The 24,127-nt window shown below is 30.5% G+C and overlaps 1 protein-coding gene across 9 annotated transcripts in view; it reads right to left on the bottom strand.

The window, feature by feature from the left end:
- Window positions 1-24,127, bottom strand: part of LOC143063736 (uncharacterized) — a 51,873-nt gene that overhangs the window by 6,853 nt on the left and 20,893 nt on the right. For 4 of the 9 annotated variants that reach the window (XM_076236079.1, XM_076236080.1, XM_076236081.1 and 1 more), the window contains 14 exons: window positions 23,783-23,844; window positions 23,017-23,115; window positions 20,500-20,596; window positions 19,898-19,999; window positions 19,275-19,383; window positions 18,530-18,663; window positions 17,879-18,010; window positions 17,183-17,242; window positions 11,280-11,312; window positions 9,557-9,619; window positions 8,154-8,267; window positions 4,727-4,779; window positions 3,550-3,579; window positions 613-790 (listed from right to left, as the gene is read on the bottom strand). In XM_076236079.1, coding sequence (XP_076092194.1) covers window positions 613-790; window positions 3,550-3,579; window positions 4,727-4,779; window positions 8,154-8,267; window positions 9,557-9,619; window positions 11,280-11,312; window positions 17,183-17,242; window positions 17,879-18,010; window positions 18,530-18,663; window positions 19,275-19,383; window positions 19,898-19,999; window positions 20,500-20,596; window positions 23,017-23,115; window positions 23,783-23,844 — 1,266 coding nt within the window. The remainder of the gene's footprint in view (window positions 1-612; window positions 791-3,549; window positions 3,580-4,726; window positions 4,780-8,153; window positions 8,268-9,556; window positions 9,620-11,279; window positions 11,313-17,182; window positions 17,243-17,878; window positions 18,011-18,529; window positions 18,664-19,274; window positions 19,384-19,897; window positions 20,000-20,499; window positions 20,597-23,016; window positions 23,116-23,782; window positions 23,845-24,127) is intronic. The other 5 variants (XM_076236083.1, XM_076236085.1, XM_076236084.1 and 2 more) reach the window with 5 other exon arrangements.

Here is a 24,127-nt window from a genome sequence, read left to right as displayed (position 1 = left end):
CAAAATCCATTCATATAGAGAAAACTACTGAAATAATACCAATATTGAAATAATTCTATTCTGAGAAAGTGTTATTCACCGCGCTAAACGTCACACACTTTTACATGCAACGTTATGGTAAAATGTTTCATGTAAAATTTGTTTTGGTATATGTTTGTCATTAAATACATTTTCTTCTTTCGGAATATGGAATAAAACAATTATTGTCTTTTGTTTCGGTAAATATGGGATTTTATTGACTTTTGAAAAACTGATATTCATTTTCGGCCTCAGTAAATATTATTTTTTCAAAAGTCAATAAAACCGCATAAAGACAGTAACTGTATATTATTGCTATTCAACGAAAATTTTCCTTTAATACTACTGACTGATAACTTCCTTTTACAGTACAGTAGAATGATATAAAAAATTATCGCTAGAAACTAAAGACACACTTGCCCGTTGTCAATGAAATTAACAATATCATCATAGGTAAAATAGTGATAAACAGATTATCATTGGTCATCTCAACTCAATTGCTTTTCTCACTTTTGCCATACCGGCTCAAGCGAGAAAATACCTCTCGTTGAGATTACTAACGATAATCTATGAATACTTTCTGATAAAACTTACAACTGAATGATGAATTGGTGAATTTCCAAGATCCTCTACACTTGCAGATTTGTTCATTGCTACCTGGAGGTCTGGATCAGACAAGAGATTAAAGCTTATACGATTATAAGAAAGGTCTGCTTCTGAGTCATCAATACTCTTTTCATTATCCAAATTTACCAGCTTGTACTTAGACACCCTAAAATATATAATAACTTATAAATGATTTTAGTTCCCTTCTAGAATACCGTGGATTCATTAATATTCGTTGGATACCAATATTCATGGATTTCGTGAGTACAGGGGAACTACAAATTTAAATATTCAAAGAATTGCAAATTTTCTAAAGAAAATGTCTTACGGTGTTTATATATCTCAACTGGTACGATTCGCTCGTGTATGTAACAATGTTTTAGATTTTAACGAGAGAAATTAATGTATTACTGAAAAATTATTACACCAGGGTTTTCGATATCACAAACTAGTCAAAACATTTACTAAATTTTATCATCGGTATAAAGACATCATTCGTAAATATAGCTCAACATGCAGATTTCTAATACGTTCAGGTATTTCACATCCAATTTTTTATGGAAATATTCTTTATAAAGCACAAAGGTGTCAGTATTCACCTCAGAAACTTACAAAACCTTTGAATAGACTTATTAAGAAGGGATATAATTACGATACTGTTGTCAAGTCATTTAAGATTGCATATTTTGGCGTTAATATTGAGTCACTGATAAGGTCTTTGCATCGGAACTAAACACATTTATTCTAAAAACAGTTGTTGGCATGACACGGGTTATGTTCTTCTCATATATGTTATGATGGTATGATACTAAACCCCTAACGGGAAGGATTGTGCCTGATGTTCATATGATGAAATCATAATCTTTCAGTCAGTTTAATTGAAGTCTGGAGCTGGCATGTCAGTTAACTGCTAGTAGTCTGTTGTTATTTATGTATTATTGTCATTTTGTTTATTTTCTTTGGTTACATCTTCTGACATCAGACTCGGACTTCTCTTGAACTGAATTTTAATGTGAGTATTGTTATGCGTTTACTTTTCTACATTGGTTAGAGGTATAGGGGGAGGGTTGAGATCTCACAAACATGTTTAACCCCGCCACATTTTTGTGCCTGTCCCAAGTCAGGAGACTCTGGCCTTTGTTAGTCTTGTATTATTTTAATTTTAGTTTCTTGTGTACAATTTGGAAATTAGTATGGCGTTCATTATCACTGGACTAGTATATATTTGTTTAGGGGCCAGCTGAGGGACGCCTCTGGGTGCGGGAATTTCTCGCTACATTGAAGACCTGTTGGTGACCCTCTGCTGTTGTTTTTTATTTGGTCGGGTTGTTGTCTCTTTGACACATTCCCCATTTCCATTCTCAATTTTAAACTTTGCCCAAGCCACGAAATTAAATATCCATAAATATGCAAGTTTTCCAAAAACCACAAAATTGGTACCCACGAAAATAAACGAATCCACAGTATTCTCTTTTAAGGAGGTCTCAACTTCTTTCATCAATACATATTCTAATTCATAGAAACTCTAAACAATTAATGAAAATTCCAAGTTATAAGTGGAATTTAAATGTTGGTGTTACATTTGCCTATATTTACTTACTACTATTTCATTTATAATTTAATTTTGAATGTAACGCGTCTTCTGATTGGCTGACGTTATTTTGTTATAAGCCCATAGACATAATTTAGTCATGTGACCGTGACGTCATCAACATTTTTTTCATGGTTTTCTACGGTTTAAAATGGAATTTAGAATTAAATTATAAGAAATGACTGTAATATTTTTTCTGTCTAATCGAAATAACATAAAAAATGTGGTGCACACTGTTAAATGACCCGCTACACGCGTTATTCAGTGTGCACCAAATTTTTTATGTTATTTCTTCATAGACAGAAAAATTATTACAGTCATTCCTTAATTAAATCTGGTGGATAGGTGTCTCATTAGAAATTATACAACTTTTTTAATTTGTATATGAGACTTGGAAACTTTACAACTGTACATTTTTTGGTTAAAATTGTGGCTCCAAATACTCCAGAATGTATTAAAAGTTTTGTTATTCCTTAATTTTTTTAAGAAGTTTGACATAATTCATTAATTGAACAATATCTGAATTGATATTTTATATGTGTCTCTGGTCAAGGTACAAAGCTCTGAAAAAAAATCTTCTGATTCACAAGAACATATATTCAACAATATTTTATATACTGTGGATTCATTACTATTCGTTGGATACCAATTTTTGTGGGTTTTTCGTGGGTACAGATGAACAACGTATTCAAATGTTCAATGAATAACATATTTTCACTAGGCTTTGTATATAGAGATTGACAAAACCACGAAATCAAATATCCACGAATATGCAAGTTTTCAGCAATCCACGAAAATTGATACCCACGAAAAATAAATGAATCCACTATAATCATAATAAAATAATATGTGTAAAAGAGTGATTTATAACTTATAGATATATGAGTATAAATAAATATTAGAATTGAATAATGTATTCATAATCGTAAATGCAAATACCCACTTTTTAGTCTTTCCTCTTGACAGTTATAAAAGTTTAAGATCATAGTTTATATGAATGAGGTTAAGACTAAACTATTTTCAAAATAAAAAAAAAGAACATCTGAGTTAAAGACACTTTCCTAAAGACATGAAGTCTATCAGAGGTGAAGTCCCAATTATTTTAAAAATATATGTACTAACTTTTTATGGAAACCCTCTATAAATAACCAAGAAAAACAAAATCACAAAACCATGAGATAAACTCAATACTTTTTTTTCTGCATAAAAGTTTTATATGAATCATTCATATTGGTACTAGCGGTATAATATAACTTTATATATGTCAATTATGCAGATATTTGCGAGTGAATATTAAGTAAAAAAGGGTTCTTTTTCCTGTTAAAGAGTTTTACCTGGATCTTTTAAACCTTTTTAATAATCTCCTAAAAATCATATATAATTTTTAAAATTACATTAGATGTATGTTTCATTATAATACATGATTCTGATTGGCTACTCTGCAATCTCGCGTTATTCCTTTAGCAACTTCATTACACAATAAAAATTATCAGTCATGATGACACGAGGTCCAACAATAAAGTGCACAGGTAAATTAAATAAAAACTTTATAAAAATCGTGTTTTCATGATCCTAGCTAAAAAATGTAATTATAAGTATTGAATGTTTCTTTTTGTAACTTCATAGGGTTGTAAAAGCGTTGACCATGCCAACATTTTTAGAATGAAGCACTTCATACAAAATGTACTTGGTCAACGCTTTTACACCCCCATGAAGCTACAAAAAGAAGCATTCAATTTTTAAATTAAATACATTTAGACTGTAAATACATGTACAACTTTTCAAAATTAAAATTTACTTTTGAAACCAAACAACCACTAAATGGCTTGCAACTTTTAAAATTAATGAATAATAACCAGTGCCAATAATAACTTTATTTCTCCCATATTTATAAACAGTCAAAGTATTTAAGTGCATACAATATAGTTACAGGGGAGGTAATGACGTTGCTGACATTAAATTGTTACTTTTCATGATGTAAAACTGCTAAAAAAAAATTTAAAAAATGCATGTTTATCTTTTGAAACAAAAAAGTAAGGTTTGTCTGTCCATAGGATAGAAATGTAAAAAATAACCCAAAATTTTTGGTAAATGTCTAAAATTTCGACTCTATTTTTTTAGTAGTACATGATTGTATATTTTTTATTACATATTTAAATTGACATGATTGACTAGGTGAAAAATAGATTGTATGCATATTTTCATCAAAATATCAACATGGATCAAAAGTGTATCGTATGCCCTTAAAATCAACCCAAAAGATGAGACAAAAGTGTGAATATCTGATTTTCAGGCATGGATATTCACAAGGAATCATTTTGTAATGAATGGTGGCTCTTTGATAAAAAAAAAATATAAATCTAAAGTATTCCTGAGGAATTGTATAAAATACAAAAGTCTTCCCAACTGAAATCAATATAGTCAATTTCGGTAGGCTACCCTTTTTCTATCATACTTATTTTTTTTAACTTAGCAATCCAACACAAAATATGAAGAACAAATGTTACTTACCTGCTATCTGTACCAGTAACTTGTATTATAGGTGCATTACCAGGTCGTAAAGGCTAAAAATAAAGTAAATACATTGTATATGAAATGATTTTAAACCAGTTTATAGTAATATATTAGCATTGTTTAGTATTTATGATTAATTTACTAGCTCCTTTTAATAAATTGTGTGTATACTTTCTGTATTTCTGTTGTAACAGTAGCAATAAATAATTGTCTGAGTGTTAACAGAATATTTGATGTATTAATGTGTACAAGCCTATATGATGCTGAATCCTTTGACAGTTTGTTATAAATGTTGCCTTGGTTATTGTTGCAAAACAAAGCAAATACCAATTCAATGCTGAAAACGTCAGAGATATCTACTTATTAAGGAACTCCTCTCCTTTCCGAAGCACCTCTGTTCACTCATAGCTTTTCAAGTTGTTCTGATGAAGTTCAGAATTGTCAAAACATAAACATAAATATTTAGTTGTATACTGTGGATTCATTTATTTTCGTGGGTATCAATTTTCGTGGATAGAGAAAAAAAGACGTTTCGTGGTATACGTAAATTCGTGGATTGCTGATTACAACACCAAAAAATTAGAAACGTAATTCGTGGATTTCCTTTTGATTTAGGAGATCAAATAACCTCCTTGGTTTGATCAATAATAAAACAAAACAAAAAAGAAGGAATTCATTGAATTGTCAAAATCCTCGCTTGGTCATTCTAGGTTAAAGTGCTCATTGATAACTTCGATTACAATAATGGACAGAGACGACAGAGACAACTAATTAATTGTTTGTTTTACAATTTATAAATTCTTGTCTGCATTCTATAAAGCATTCAAAACTTTATGATTGAAAGCTCATTTCCCTAATCACAATATAATAAACAGTGGTATAAGTATAAGGTGTGAAAATAAATGTTCCTGTCATAAACAATATTACCTACGGGCAATATCTCCATACTTAATCCTATTGATTTTTAATCACTGGTAAATCAAACTATGACGACACGGTAATTAACAACTTGCAGTTTTAATCAATTTTAAAAAGTAAATTATCATTGATTTTCGATAAATTTATTATAGATTTAATCAAATACTTGTATCTTCTTTCAATAAAAAAACATGTGTTATGTTACAATGTTTATCGCTAGTCAACACTACTAGAACTGCCTAACATAACCGGAAATAAACATCCGACTCCATACACATTTCTCCGGATTATTCTTCGTTGAATTCTTAAATTCGTGGTTCGCTGTGACCCACGAAACCCACGAAAATTGGTATACACGAATAAAAATGAATCCACAGTATTACAGCAGATTTCATTGAGTATGTAGCCAAAGGTAGTATCTTTGGTTAGCTTGCTTGTTAGCTGAACCGTGAAATCATTATCAGGTCAGTTATACTACCCTTCTTTCGAAGTAGCCTAGTCCAACAGACAGATAGATTGGTTATCTGCCGGACTAGTCTACTCTTAAAGGAGGGTAGATTACCTGACCTAACAATGACTTCACGGTTCAGCTAACAAGCAAGATAACCAACGATATTACCTTTGGATACACACTAAATGAAATCTGCTGTAAAATGAATGTGAACTTGTTTTTTCTGTACACTAAGTGCTTGATATGCAATGAAGAGTGAAACAGCATCCATGTGCATGTGTGTGCGATGTTAATATGCTATGTGCATTTGCCAAAAAAAAAAATTCTGTTAGGCTTGAATGTTTATGTGCAATGGTCCAAATTTTGGCAATAGAATGCCATACTCTAAATATCAGTTTCTGGTTTCTAAGTTTTTAGTGAAGCTGTTATAAATGATTACAGGCAATATATTGACATGCCTACACTTTTAGCGACCCATAAACACCACCATTGAGTATTGTATCTACATGATTACAGCTAACATTTAACTATTCATTCAGTACAAGATTTTTTTAATATCAAAATACTACATGCCATGCATAACAAATAAAAAATGTGATATCAAATGCAAATATTATCCTCTGTATTGTTGTTTCATATTTTAAAAAGATCCATATCTAGATGATAGATATGAAACATACAAATACCATGCATTCAACATTCAAAGTAGGTAAGACAGCAATGGACAATATTAAACAAGCAAGGTGGGTTAGAAAATTGTGATCAGTTGCAGGTATCTTTGATGGACAAAAAGTGTTAGTTCTAGTGATCTACTAGCGGTTTAAATATTTGTTTTCCCTGATTCTTGTTTTCAGCATTACCTCGTCCTGTTAAAAAAGTTAAAGAATAATGTAATGAGAGAAGAAATCAGTGGTGGTATAGCAAGTGAATGCTTCAAGCGGCAAGCCATGTTATATGGATATATATATATATATATATATTTAAGTCATTTTTGAAATTTTTTTTTTAAGTAATGGTTTTTGGTGAAAAGGTTACATATTCACCTCTAACTTTGTACATGTAATTTTTTTGTTTGATGTGCTATTATCTTATCTCATCTTTATCATAAACATAAACCCATAATTTCCTTGTAACCATCCTTTATAGGGGACTTGATTGCCTATTAAACTGCATTTGGGAGTTACTAAATACTGATCAACTAAAAGGATCAAATGATCAAAGTTCTTTGCAAATTGATAAAAATCGATTCATGGAAAGATGCAGAAAATATAATTTTTTTCATTTATGAATAAACTGTTGACACAGAGATATGTCTCAACTGTCAGAAGAAATTAAAAAAGACAATCTAGTAAACAGCAACCTTTCTAACTAATTCAAAGTTGCTGGACCATGACCTAGGGTGCAGGGTCTTGAAATGGTCAACAAACTGGAACTACTGAGATGAGAGGAATGCAATTTTATGGAAAATATCAGTGTTTATCATAAGTAGTTCATATATAACTAACAGAAGCAGAAAACTTATCATTGAAAATTGGTAGTATGAAAATAACTTGACCATACTTAGGCGGCCAGGCCACAAAACAGTCGACAAACTGATATCTCTACTGATATTAAATTAATGAAAATTCAAGGAAAATATCATTGACCTATCACAAGTTGTTCCTATCAAACTGATTTAAGTAAAAAACTTTACGTTGGAAAGTGCTCAAAAATGCAATCACAGGACTAAGGCCAAGGGAGATAATTGAACCTAACATTTGTTTACTAGTAGCAGTAAATAAAGATAAATTGTAACAATATAACAAGTGACTACCCAAGTAAAGTCAGATCATTTGAACATTATTATTTTTACTATAGAAATATAGAAAAGAAGCTCAAAAAGTAAGAATTGCTTTGTTATTCGACAGAACATGATAACTCAACAGATGATGTGGCAGCAATGATTCTGAAAAATAATGTCTTGATGAAGGCCTTACACATAGCAGTTTTCTAATGTAGAACCAATACGAAACTATTAATGGCAAATTTAGTCCTGAAAGTTATTTCAAGACTTACTCGAATAGGTTTTATCTCTGCAGCATGTATTACGGTGGCGGGCCTGTTACGGGATAATGCTTTTGAATCAGGCCTGGGCTGTTTCATACTTTTTGTTCTAGAATGTTCATCATCCTGCAATATTCCCAAGAAACACATGGTCCAAAAAAATAAAACCAGTCATGATGAAAATGAGTGTTACATTAAATCTGGATATATCCAACATCATATCAAAATTTCTATATTATCAAAACAAGTTGACTAATTTCATCTACAAGTAACTTTTGGAATTAATTTATTGATTGGATTAGAAAAGTTATATAGCCAAAAACATTCGGATTTAAAAATGGATTGTTCTAAATAAATGACAAATTTCAGTGTGTATGGCCCATTCAAAATTATGTCTCATTGAATTTAGTTATTCTGGGGGGAAAATCCTTCAAATGTGAACAGTAAAGTCAGCAATAGGAAAATGCATGCCTAAGCAAATAAAAATCATATAAAAATAAGTATTTCAGTTATAATCACATTTGTTTTTCAAATTTTTCAAAAAAGTAACACTCAATTTCATAATCTGACTCAACATGCATATAAATTACTGTAATAAAATATGTGTGGTTAGACGAGTCTAATAGACAGCATAGCATACATAGACTTATAAAATTACAGGATTTCAATAAAAAGCATGCTAAAAATTATAAGCTACCATCAAATCAAAAAGTTATAACAGAAAATCAATTGCAATGCATCATTCATAAATTCTAAAAGTTCCAGCAGGTTACCAATAAGCAATTTAAATCCTGAATCATAAATTAAACTTGACCTTTGACCAATGAACTAGTTCTTTTAACAAGGTTAATAATATATAAATTTATATTTTATTGAATATTATTACAATATGCAACAAAATATCTTACAAACATTCCAATTAACAAGAATGTGTCCCCAGTACACAAATGCCCCACTGGCACTAACATTTTCTATGTGAAATGGACCGTGAAATAGACAACTTTCGAGTTCGATGCATTTCCGTCAAAAACTCTGGTTTTAGTGAACCCCATTTGTGCATTTAGGGGCGTCATCACTTACATTCCGATGTTGAGCGAGTGGTTTGAAAACTATAATTCTATATAGTACAAATTATTCGGCAAATTGATTTCTCAAAATTGACAATCAACACTGCTGTCATTAGGGAATTGGAATTAAGTACCTACAGAACAACCATTATTTCTAGTTTATTCTGCACAGTGACGATCATTAAGACGCTTGATGATTGAAATAGTGCAGGGATACAGGCAACCACACACACCAGAAAACATAATGCCCCTTTACTATCGCAAGTGGGGCATAAAAACAAAAGTTATTGCTGAAATATAGCATGCTAAAGTGTAAAATCTCTTTCTTAAAAGGTAACCATTACTCACTTTCCGTATATCCTGCACCTGTTTCCTTACACCTGTATAAAATTTCTTTCCTTCACGTCGTACCTGTAAAAATATGGATAAAGTTTTAACATAAACTAGTATTTTATATAAATAATTAGTTTCATTACTTTGAATTAAAAAAAAAAAAAAAAACAGAAGAAATTTAACACTTAGATAAGACATGGAAGATACAATTTGATTACTAGTATGAAGTCACCTATATAGATTGTGTCACAAAATTATCATGTACCAGAACATTTTCTTTGGTCTTCTTATGACTTATCTAAATATATATTTTAAACTTCTTAATAAAATGTATATTTTTTTCAATTTGTTTGGTCCAACTCATAGTCTGACTCTTTATTTATATCTCCTTGCTTCTAAATTAATGCAGGTATGTGATTTTTGCAGTGGTGGTATATTGGTTATAATGTCAGTGTCATGTGACATACAGAAAATCTGGGTTTTATTTATAGATATAAAGGCAAATCAATGGCTGATTGAGGACAGAGGTCATTGAGGTATTGATGCTATAGTGCTTCTGCATGAATTCGATTTGATGAATTTTGAAAGGGAGATAATTTGTAGTGAAATTATTCCCCTTGTTATACTTCCTTACAAGTATTGCCTCATTTAAAAGTCATTAAAGTATTGATGCTATAGTGCTTCTGCATGAATTGGATTTTGATGAACCTCTGCTAAGTAGTTTGTTTGCATTTCTTATTCTTAAATGGATTATGAATTGTGTCTACGGGAGATAATTTGTTTTTAAATGATTCCCCCTGTTATACTTCCTTACAAGAACTGCTGCATTGAAACATCATTTTATTTACAAAAATGTAGTAAAATTGTTAAGTTAGAATAGTTTAAACCTTTACACATGCTTTTATTTTAGTGAATTATTTCAACATTCAGAATTTGATTTCCATTTATCATGCAAAAAATAACCAATTTATTTAATATTCCATGATAAATAAAAATACTGAAAAAAAAAAATACATTCAAACAAAAGTATATAAACATGCAAATATTTTTAAAAGAATATAATAATCTAGCAGTGCTCTAACAAAGGATGTTAATTTTTGTCTTTTTTTAATTGTTTAATAGATGCATATACTTTTTTATGTGAAAGTATCAAACTCAGTTTTAATTAAACAGTAAGTTATGACTCTCTATCATTAATTCCAAAGAACTCCCATTGTTTTAATCAAAAGTTGTTTTTTTACTATGTATTCTGATAAAAATGGTCTTTTATTTAGACAATCAAATTTTCTTGTTTTTTTTAAAACTTATGTAAAAACCATTTTACTTTTTACAGTTTTCAATTAAATTCATACTAAAATCATTACAGCCCTGAGGTTTCTTTCCTCGTGACTCAGAAATATTTTTTCAGCTTTGGGGATTAAAAATTCTAACATTCAAAGAAACTCAAAGGTAAAACTCCTGCTTATTAAAACAGTTGCATACACTAGTACAATTCATTCAAAATGGTGGAAAAGGGGAGAAAAACAAACATTGCTAAAATTATCATCTACCAATATAAATGAAAAATATGCAACAAGTACTGAAATAAAACAAAAAAATAAATAAATAAAACAAAACCGCAGTTTTACAACAATGAAAGTGATGAGCAAGCAAAGCCTTGAATGATGACAATAATGAGGAAAACATGGTAACCAAGCATATAATCATACTTGACAACAGCAACATGCTAATGACTTACAGTATGCATGGCGCTAGAAACTACAGGAGCAGCCTGTTAAACAAAGATGATTAAATATGGTTTTATTTCTGTCACTTTTACTTATAAGAAATGACTTAGTCATTTTTACTGACAAGAAATGACTTAGTCACTTTTACTGACAAGAATTGATGCAGTCATTTTTGGTGATAAGAAATGACTTAGTCACTTTTACCAATAAGAATTGACTTAGTCACTTTGTAATATGACTTATGTCCTCTGTAAGTCCAAATCTATCCTTGATCATATATCTATTCATCAACAAAAGCTTTCAGCATGCCCAAAGTATCCTTTCTTCAATACCATTCATTAATGTATTGAACTAGGACAGAAATAAATAATATATGGTTTATTTCCCTCATTTTCTCTCTGTCAATTTTTGAATGAGATTTGCCAGGTATTTTTAAGCAAATACTGTGAATTTATAAAATCATTCAGTGAATTCATATTTTTCATTAAATATTAAAAAAACAATATATTTTATGACAAAACAAGTGAAATGCTTGAAGCTGACTTTCAAGAATAGATATGTGATCCCAAAAAGTGTATAACCTTCATTTTAGTATCGTTCAAATCACCCAAATTTGATGCCCCTGGAAAAAGAACCATTAGTAACCCAAAAAGTCTTATTTGGTTCTACAGAACATTGAGGTATCAGCTAAAAAGTTGTATAGCTGCAATACTAAAAGGAAAATGACAAACTTTGCAAAAATGATGACATGTAGAAACATTTTGAATAAGTTTTGAAATATCTAATGTTTTGAACAATACTTTCTGTGATATGATCAAATTAAATTAATGAATGTAATATATGATAGACAAAGTCAACCTTAAAAGTTGTTCTAAAAAATATCAAAAAAGCATACAGAAAACATGAATTATTTATAATACTGTTTTCTCTAAGTCTGAAATATAATATATATTGAGAGCATGCAATAAATCTATAATTTAAAGCATTGATATGCAAGTTTAAATACATGTACTTTATCAACTGATGTTTATACCTAACTTGAACACTCGTGGTCTTGCAAATACAATTTAGACATCTATTCAATATACTCATAAGCATTTTTCTACCATTATGTCAAAAATTATCAAATTTATGCCAGATCTTATAATCTTACAATAAAAGTTAGTCGTGAATGGTTTAGGATGTAAAATTAAAATGTTCATCACAATTTCATTTTTTTTACATGCTACTGAAACTATAACACTAAAGTGAGATCATATAAGAAAGGTGTTAATCATGAAAGATTTTTGATATATAATATCCAAAATATCTTCATCTTCTATTCCATGCACACACACAAACAACTCTGATCTACTAACCAAGAATAGATTTCAATCAAATGAATTATCTGAAGTGATCTCTGACCAGAGGAAAACTGAGATCAGAAGGTTACAAAGATCAGTTTTTATAAACCTCTGATTAAAGGGACAGCAACCCAAGCAAATAAAAAAAAAATTCCAGAGATCATCGTACAGTCTTTTAGAAAAGACAGGCGACTATAAAATACGTTAATTTGTTAATCTACTCGTTGCTTTGTAACAAGATTAGAAAGGTGGCTTCTACAGGTCTCCACAATCAAGAGAAACAAAAAAAGTTGTTAGCAATATTAAGATAGCTATAGGTTTCTTTACCATTCTGATAAGGTGACAGATATCAGCAAGAATCATTTTATAGTTAGAATCTTATTCCAAAGTTTACACAGGTGTTGACTTATGCTCTAGCAACAGTTAAATTCAATTTGAATTTTGCTTAAAGGCTATCTAAAATTTGATGCTCTATTGGTCAGATGAAACAGCCTTCTTCAGGTGACCTTGAAACTTTTGGTTCTAAGCCGGATATTTTTTTAACAAATTCTTCATGAAAGAAAATAGATATTACCTGAAAATAGTTAACACCTTTATAAGTTTTGAGTGTACATTATTCATTAAATACTAAAAATAATTAATTGTTATTATCAACCTTTACTTATCTATTTATCCATGTATGTATCATGAGGTACTTTCTTCAAATCTTACAATTTGATATGTGACATACATGTTGTTTGTTATTGGTTGTTTTTTTAAGAAGAAATGAAATCGTTTTAATTTTATTATGTCAAAGATTGATCTTGACAGGAGATATCAAAATTTTTTAATATTTTTTTGACATTTCTTTAGGTGGGTTTACACAGTACACATTTTTATAATTTACATGTGATTTTTTACCTGTAATAAAGTTAAGACAAAACTAGAGGCTCTAAAGAGCCTGTGTCGCTCACCTTGGTCTATGTGAATATTAAACAAAGGACGCAGATGGATTCATGACAAAATTGTGTTTTGGTGATGGTGATGTGTTTGTAAATCTTACTTTACTGAACATTCTTGCTGCTTACAATTATCTCTATCTATAATGAACTTGGCCCAGTAGTTTCAGAGGAGAAGATTTTTGTAAAAGATAACTAAGATTTACGAAAAATGGTTCAAAATTGACTATAAAGGGCAATAACTCCTAAAGGGGTCAACTGACCATTTCAGTCATGCTGACTTATTTGTAAATCTTACTTTTCTGAACATTATTGCTGTTTACAGTTTATCTCTATCTATAATAATATTCAAGATAATAACCAAAAACAGCAAAATTTCCTTAAAAAAAAACAATTCAGGGGCAGCAACCCAACAACAGGTCGTCCGATTCATCTGAAAATTTCAGGGCAGATAGATCTTGACCTGATAATCAATTTTACTACATGTCAGATTTGCTCTAAATGCTTTGGTTTTTGAGTTATAAGCCAAAAACTGAATTTGACCCCTATGTTCTATTTTTAGCCGTGGCGGCCATCTTGGTTGGTTGACCGGGTCATGCCACACATTTTTTAAACTAGATACCCCAATAATGATTGTGGCCAAGTTTGGTTTAGTTTGGCCCAGTGGTTTCAGAGGAGAAGATTTTTGTAATAGATTACTAAGATTTACAAAAAATGGTTAAAAATTGACTATAAAGGGCAATAACTCCTAAAGGGGTCAACTGACCATTTCAGTCATGTTGACTTATTTGTAAATCTTACTTTGCTGAACATTATTGCTGTTTACAGTTTATCTCTATCTATAATAATATTCAAGATAAATAACCAAAAACAGCAAAATTTCCTTAAAATTACCAATTCAGGGGCAGCAACCCAAAAACAGGTTGTCCGATTCATCTGTAAATTTCAGGGCAGATAGATCTTGACCTGATAATCAATTTTACTAATGTCAGATTTGCTCTAAATGCTTTGGTTTTTGAGTTATAAGGCAAAAACTGAATTTTACCCCTATGTTCTATTTTTAGCTGTGGCGGCCATCTTGGTTGGTTGGCCGGGTCACGCCACACATTTTTTAAACTAGATACCCCAATTGTGATTGTGGCCAAGTTTGGTTTAATTTGGACCAGTAGTTTCAGAGAAGAAGATTTTTGTAAAAGATTACTAAGATTTTCGAAAAATGGTTAAAAATTGACTATAAAGGGCAATAACTCCTAAAGGGGTCAACTGACCATTTTGGTCATGTTGACTTATTTGTAAATCTTACTTTGCTGAACATTATTGCTGTTTACAGTTTATCTCTATCTATAATAATATTCAAGATAATAACCAAAAACAGCAATATTTCCTTAAAATTACCAATTCAGGGGCAGCAACCCAACAACGGGTTGTCCGATTCATCTGAAAATTGCAGGGCAGATTGATCTTGACCTGATAAACAAAAAATTTTACCCCTGTCATATTTGCTCTAAATGCTTTGATTTTTGAGTTATAAGCCAAAAACTGCATTTTACCCCTATGTTCTATTTTTAGCCATGGCGGCCATCTTGGTTGGTTGGCCGGGTCACGCCACACATTTTTTAAACTAGATACCCCAATGATGATTGTGGCCAAGTTTGGTTTAATTTGGCCCAGTAGTTTCAGAGGAGAAGATTTTTGTAAAAGTTAACGACGACGGACGACGACGACGGACGACGGACGCCGGACGCAAAGTGATGGGAAAAGCTCACTTGGCCCTTCGGGCCAGGTGAGCTAAAAATTATAGTGTGTGAAGACTGTTGTTTGGTTAATCAAATGGAAAAATATATTCTGTGAATATAATGCTATACCATTTAACTGGACCATGGTATCAAATGAGGTGGAAAATTGTACCACGTAAACCCACCTTCAGACTTCTCAGATAAAAATTTTTGATGTTGAAATTTGTCAGTTAAAGAAGCACATTAAGATATATAAATTATTTTGATTCAAGTACCTTTCTTTTCTTTCTATATTGTAAAATCTTCAATGATAATATCAACATTTTTAGTATACAGTAGTACCATCCTATAAAATCTTCACGTCTGCTTTGAAAATAATGTCTTGAAAGAGGAATGCCTCTTAAGCAAGAGTATAACTTTTAGTACAAATTTTGATTTCTGATTTATTATTACAGTGTTTTTGTTGGGTACCAACTTTTGTGGATTTCATGAAATTAAGATGAACCATGTTCAGTAAACTAAAAGTTTCCATGAGTCTTGTAAACCCTAATTTGCCAAAATCATCATATTTTATCTCAATCAGAAAAAAATTGTCTCTATGAAAATAAATAAATATACGGTAAAAAAAAACCTTCAGATATAGATCAGATATCCTATTCAGCCTGATGTTCAGAAAAACTGCAGAACTGTGAAGCATTTCAAGAGATGTTATTCCCTTAAAGAGAACATTAAAAAGGGGAAACTACTCTTAAGTTTAGTTAATTATAATAAGTTATTTTTAATTTCAGAATGAGGCTACATTTCAGCATGCTTCAATGCTTTACTGACCTTAGCTGAAGCTGTACTGACCTTGGCAGCCATATTGTATATGTGTTTATGAGACATGGTTTTAATGTCCATATCATGCCACTAGAATTTAATTGCAAACATTTTATAATTCTAATTAAACTCATTTGTACAATGAATCAATCATGCCTAAAAACATTAGGTCAGGTGGTCATTTGTAAATATTTATTTACACATTCATGGTCAAGTTGAAGAAACTGAAAATGTCCTTCCGTATCGAACTTTGACCTGCTGAAAGATACTACATAGACAACTTTATATTTCACTGCAGAACATACAGACCATTTACCATATACCATGCATACACTTCAAATAACAGTATGTTGTAAGAACAAATACCCAAACTGATAATATAATACATTAGAACCAACAATCTGCCAACTTCTGCCTTTATTATTTGGGGATTTTAAGCACACAATGAATTATTCAATTTTCATTATATCATATAATTTTACACTAATAATCTATGGTTTTGAATGAAGAAATATGTGATTAAATCAATTCAAATACCATGTCAACTACTCTGAATGCCTGTTTTGAGGTACATACATTTTTTATTTTCTAGAAACTAAGTTTAGGATCCAGAAGGCTTCTAACATGAAATTTACAACTAACCAACAGATAGCTGTGAATTATTTCAACTGGACCCTAAATTTATGAAGAAAGAAGGATAAATAAGGTTATAATTTACCAAGAAAGTGAGTGTATAAAAAGATAAGAACAATGAAGGCCTTTATATAATGCATCACAATTCAAAATTGCAATGAGCTCTGCAGAGTATGCCAAAAATGATGGATATACAAAAAAATTTGATGAATATAATAAAAAAAATGCGTATAAAATTCATTCATTACTTCTGTACAATTAAAAAATACATGAAATCATATATAATAGTGTACACATCTTTACAAACCTTGTCTTTGAAAAGCTGAGAAAGAAACAATCACATTAAACTCAAAAATACTAGTATCAAGGAATTTCATGTGTATGAAAAAATTCTAATTTGAAAGTATATGTAACCATGGAGAATAATGTAGACATCAGTACATACCTTGTCTTTGAAGTCTTTAAAATATTCCTTTGAATTTTTCTGCATCTGTTTACCCTGTTTCTAAAAATAAATAAACATAAAATTTCCATCAATAAAAAATAAAACAGTGAACATCACAAAATACAATTTATTGTAACAAGTGAGGAAAATAATGATAATTTTATAGTAAACTTCAAATAAAATAACATATGAATAAAACTTTTGACACAAAGATATGTTTTGTCTGTATAAAATTTTGATAAAAAAAATTCAAATGATGATATCAAAACAGCAATAATTTAATATGTAAACTACCACTATGCAAAACATTCAAAGTCAAATGACAAATATATAAAAGTCATCCATTGTAAATTTATATACAAGATAATTCTAATCAAACTACTTGTGGAACTAAAATATACTATGGATTCATTTATTTTCGTGGATACCAATTTTCATGGATTCAGGAAAAAACTTGTTTTTCTGGGGAATATTTGATTTCATGGTTTTGCCAAAGTCAACTTACAAATGTACAAGCCTATAAAATAATGTACTTCCATGGAAAATTAAGTTTGTGGTTTGCCTTAACCCATGAAATCTACAAAAATTGCTATCCATCAAACATAATAATTCACAATAAGTCATTATCGAGAAAATACAAGCTAGATAAACTAAGTTTGGAATTTGTGTATTTCTTCCCAATACTTTATGACATACCTTCATATTACCCAACCATTCTTTATATCTTGATTGTGAATTGAGCTTGTCTGCCTGTAACATGGCCTCCTGTTCAAATAAATCACTGAAACCTTTGCCTAGATTCAACATGTCCAGTCGATCATTAATAAACTGAAAGTAAAAAAATGTAAAAAATCTTTAATGTCTGAGTATAGAATCTAAAAAGGGTTTCTATTTAGAGTAACTAAAGACTTCAAATTATTTTTTTAATTAGGTGACTAGATTTAAAAAAAGCTATAAACGAAGAAATTTGTAACTTGGAATTTTTTAAATCAACCCAACCTCTTTTAGACAAGACAACAAGTTTTGGAAATTTGTCAACATTACCATATATAGTCTGCTTGGAATGTATACATTGATTATATTTATGCTAATCTCTAGAGGATATCTTATTTTTGTTGCACTTTTGCATTTTCTCATTGAAAGAAATACCCAACTTATCCTTTTATTCATATGAAACAAGTAAAACTTATTCCTGTTAATAATATTTATGGAACTCTTAGTAGATATAAGAAGATGTGGTATGAGGGCCAATGGGACAACTCTCCATCCAAGTCACAATTTGTAAAACCAATATAGGTCAAAGTTAATAATACTTATGGAACCCTTTTTTTTCAATGTGCTTTCTACCTGCTGAAATATTTGTAATTCAAACATTGAGTCCAGAAATGGCTGCATTGAGGATGGTCTTGACTGCACAAATGCTTCTGGGTCAAAAGTTATAGGTTCACCCGGATGAAATCTTAAAGCATCTCTGTAGCCACCTAAAATAAAATATTGAAATTATTTCAAAACATAGTGTGCTATGTCATGAGTACAATTTATGCTATGGATATGTGAATTATTTGGTAGTTAAAAAATGAACTCCTAGTTATAACAATACATACATGTCTTCAATATAATATAAATAATACATGCAATACAATTATTATAGTAATGGACGGCTGGAAACTTAAAGAAGAAGAAGAAATACCATTTGAAGAAAAAACTGCACAGCGTCTGTTATTTGCAACCTCTGACACTAGAATTACCTGGCTGTACTTTTAGGGTAACTTAGGCAAGCATGAAAGCTTTCAAAGTATCATTAACTCAATAGAAATATTTGCCACTGGTCATATAGCAACAATCAACACGATATAATCACATGGTTATACAGTCTTGAGATTGATATGATGTCTAAAGGTCTTTTTAGGAAACATGGGATGTCAAGAGCTCAGTCCATAAAGAAAACAAGACAACATGGAAACATCAGATCATTGTCTATAAATAGCTATATTGTTAGAGCAATTGCTACGACACACCTTCGTTTGAATTATTTACCAATGAACCTAAATTAGTCGATTTTGACAACCTTAATTTCAATGGGAACACTTACCTATGAGCCTTACTAAAGCCTGCATGAAAGCCTTGGATATAACATCTCCATTAGTAGACATTTGCTGAATAATTTTATCTTTCTTCAGATGCCTCTTCAGATAGGAAGACTGGAATTAAAGCAATTGTTTAAACATTTATTGTATCTCATTATAATAAAATTGATAAATGGAAATGTCTATTTAAAATTTCCTTGAACAATCTTAATTTGTTTTTTTCTACTACAAAAATCGAATCCCAATTCAAAGATTTCCCACAGGGCATCAGTCCAATAGTTTAAACCAGTAAAAGCTTATCTGATATGGTAAATGCATTATTTTTCCTAGACCAAATGTCAAATAATATTACAGGTTATATACATTGTATTTATTGATAGTCTAGGAGACCTTATATCCCTGTAAAACAGGGTGATTGATTGCTGATAAGTGAAGGTTATTGTAAACCAACTAATTTTGGCAAATAGAAGAATAAAAAAAAAAGCCATTTCAAATCGTCACTATATGTGAAACTTGCATCTTCCCTTATAAACACTTTGGTATAGTTTGTCTCTCTTTTAAAATGACAGTATTTTTCAATTGTTACAATACAGCAGCAAAATATATCACTTTATGATGTATAACTCACAATTTCTGAAGGAAGATCTTCAAAATCATCATAATCTGTTATTAATGTGTTTGTATCTACATCCAATATCACAGCATCAGATATCTCATTCTTTCTTGCTTTCTATAAAAATAGAAATAATCATTGCTATAAATTAAGAAATTATTGTGAGGTAAAGGTAAAGGTTTTTATAAATGAGAATACTGCAGCTGGGTTAGCATTGCAATTCTGATATCTGATATATATATCTGTACGTGGATTTTCCTTATAATAATTAATCTCAAATTGTGTTGGTCATTTTAAAATTGCCATAATAAATGTTTTTGCAATAATTTATGAATTTATAGTATTCTATCTGTCATGCAAAAAAATCCATTATCCTTACTTGATTTGACAAAATTTACTCATATATGTTTAAAACCTGGTGATCCAAAAGACTATAATACACATGGTCCTTTTACCAGACCAGCTAGCAACTATCAAAATGACAGCAATAACATTTTTAAAACATGCAACAGTCATTTTAAGCATGTAACTTATATGTTATTCAAGATTCTTCTCGTTTAAAAATTTCATAGCTGATGAAATAAGAAAATCTTGCAAAATTTCTGATAAAAACCTACCTCCAATACTGCAGAATGAATTCCAATTACATAAGGCATTGGTGCTGTCACATAGTCTAACAGGTGTGGCGGTAATATAGGTATAAATAAATGTTGCCTACAAACAATGAATACATTTAAAACTTTACAAAATGTCAACTCTTTGCTTTTAAGTTTTAATCATTTCACAGATTCTTATGTCTATTAATGATCTAATAAACGTATCAGCATGAATAGTCATGTATAAATCTTCTATAACTAGCAGTAATAAACTAGAGGCTCTAAAGAGCCTGTGTCGCTCACCTTGGTCTATGTGCATATTAAAAAAAGGACACAGATGGATTCATGACAAAATTGTGTTTTGGTGATGATGATGTGTTTGTAGATCTTACTTTACTGAACATTCTTGTTACTTACAATTTTCTATATCTTTAATAACCTTGGCCGTTTGGATACAGAGGAAAATATTTTGTAACAAGAATGTGTCCTTAGTACACGGATGCCCACTCGCATTATCATTTTCTATGTTCAGTAGACCGTGAAATTGGGGTCAAAACTCTAATTTGGCAATTAAATTAGAAAGATCATATCATAGGGAACATGTGTACTAAGTTTGAAGTTGATTGGACTTCAACTTCATCAAAAACTACCTTGACCAAAAACTTTAACCTGAAACTTGCACTATCATTTTCTATGTTCAGTGGACCGTGAAATTGGGGTCAAAAGTCTAATTTGGCAATTAAATTAGAAAGATCATATCATAGGGAACATGTGTACTAAGTTTGAAGTTGATTGGACTTCAACTTCATCAAAAACTACCTTGACCAAAAACTTTAACCTGAACGAACGGACGGAAGGACGGAAGGACAGACGGAAGGACGGACGCACAGACCAGAAAACATAATGCCCCTCTACTATCATAGGTGGGGCATAAAAATTTACAAAAATTTACCAATTTACTAAATTGTTAAAAATTGACTTTAAAGGGCAATAACTCCTTAAGGGGTCAACTCACCATTTTGGTCATGTTGACTTATTTTTAGATCTTACTTCAGGGCAGAGATATTGACTTGATAAACAAATTAACCCCTGTTAGATTTGATCTAGATGCTTTGGTTTCAGAGTTATAAGCCAAAATCTACATTTTACCCCTAGGTTCTATTTTTAGCCATGGTGGCCATCTTGATTGGTTGGCTGGGTCACCGCACACATTTTTAAACTAGATACCCTAATAATGATTGTGCATAAATTTGGTTAAATTTGACCCAGTTGTTTCAGAGGAGAAGAAACATTGGTAAAAAATGACTATAAAGGGCAATAACTCCTTAAGGGGTCAAGTGGCCATTTTGATCATTTGACTTATTTGCAGATCTTACTTTGCTGAACATTATTGCTGTTTACAGTTTATCTATATCTATAATAATATTCAAGATAATAACCAAAAACAGCAAAATTTCTTTAAAATTACCAATTCAGGGGCAGCAACCCAACAACTGGTTGTCTGATTCATCTGAAAATTTCAGGGCAGATAGATCTTGATCTGATAAACAATTTTACCCCATCAGATTTGCTTTAAATGCTTTGGTTTCAGAGTTATAAGCCAAAAATCTACATTTTACTCCTATGTTCTATTTTAAGCCATGACAGCCATCTTGGTTGGTTGGCCAGGTCACCGGACACATTTTTGGAACTAGATACCCCAATGGTGATTGTGGCCAAGTTTGGTTAAATTTGGCCCAGTAGTTTCAGAGGAGAAGATCTTTGTAAAAGTTAACGACGACAGACGACGGACACCAAGTGATGAGAAAAGCTCACTTGGCCCTGTGGGCCAGGTGAGCTAAAAATTGTTCTATGCAATTCATGTACTGTGGATTCATTTATATTCGTGGGATACTAATTTTTGTGGTTTTCGTTGGTACAGGTGAACCACAAATTTAATCAACGAATCACATATTTGCTATTGGGTTGTATACAGACTTTGACAAAACCAAGAAATAGAATATCCACAAAAATGCAAGAATTCCTCAATCCACGAAAATTGATACCCACGAAAATAAATGAATCCACAGTACATCTTGTTGCTGCTGAATATCACTTACAAAATTTTCAATGTAAGTTTTATTGTGATACTCATCTTTTCACATTTTTTGCATCTAAATTTTTAATTTAATTTATAATTTCAGTAAAGAAAAGTCATCTTTCTCCAAAGGAAAATGGTCTACCTTTCCAATGTATTTTTAAATAATACAGGTTAGAATGTACTTATGTTCATGGTACATTTGTCTTTTTATCTTCACATTACTGTTTATTTGAGAATTAAAACATTATCAATACATTAAGACAATCTTTTACCAATCTGTACTAAGTCAGGAATATGACACTTGATGTCCATTCGTTTGATATGCTTTATCATTTGATTTTGCTATTTGATTAGGAACTTTCTGTTTTCAATTTTCTTAAGGAGTTCAGTATTTTTGAGATTTTACTTTACATTGCAAAATATAGCAATAGTGATGAATTTAACAATTATCTACCTACCAATGCATGGGGTATAGCAGAGCTGTAGAGGCATGCACACATGATGTCAGTCGACTTAATTTCTTTGAAGTTATAAGGATACGTCTTTCATGTAACATACTGTAATAACATGTATTCATAAAATAAAATGTACAGTTTATGTATAATAAACAGCAATCAGCCAACACAATAAGACCAGATTATACATCAAATCTTCAACACTTTATCAATAGATACTATCTATTCTGAAATAGTTGCAATGTTTGATGTGAAAAACTGGGACAGTATCAGCTTCACAATGATAAAAACTTGCATTCATAAATTTAGTTGTGACTTCCCTTCATATATTTTTGCAATCACATTAATTAGATTTCAAATTTTTGCTAGAGGTCAAGGATTGTAATTGAATGCAATAATTTTTAAGTTTTCACTAAACATGTATGTCAAGCTCAAATCACACGATTTATATACACCATTTCTTATTTCTTTAAACAGACATAAAACAGATGTTCCTTAGTTATGTATGAATTTAAAATGAGGTGAGCAATAAGATTGTAAACAATATCTACCATAATTCTTAATTCTGACAACAAGTCTATTCTATTTACGAGCATTTATCAATAAGACAGCAACCCAAGTAAACAAACAGCCCAATACATAATATTTCCAACTATTTCATCGGATTGTAGTCACATGTATACTCACTGTGTTTCCTGTATCATAATTTTTATTACAAGTAAAACATCTAATGCACTGAATAATATCTAAAGGCCACTGTAAAACCTACCTTGCAAATATTCTCATCATATTTTCTGTATCAACTGCACTGTAATATTCTGTTAAGTTTCTCTAAAACATTAAATATCATATCTTGATTTTCATTTCATATTTACATAAAATATATAGCAATTTAATATTTCAACAGATTTTTTCCCGTGACTAAATGTGTTAGAAAACTGGAAAAGAGGTTAAGCAAACAAATATCATTTAAGCATTCAATGCTTTTATTTGCCTATTTATTGAATGCAATATATATATAAAAGTTCTAGTGCATTATTGCATCTATTTTCTACTGCTAGAACATTCTTTATTCTTTATATACATGTATATTTAATTTTTGTCACATGTTACT

Source organism: Mytilus galloprovincialis, chromosome 2, assembly GCF_965363235.1.
Source record: "Mytilus galloprovincialis chromosome 2, xbMytGall1.hap1.1, whole genome shotgun sequence".
Classification (NCBI taxonomy): domain Eukaryota; kingdom Metazoa; phylum Mollusca; class Bivalvia; order Mytilida; family Mytilidae; genus Mytilus; species Mytilus galloprovincialis.
This window is presented reverse-complemented; position numbering and strand designations above follow the sequence as displayed.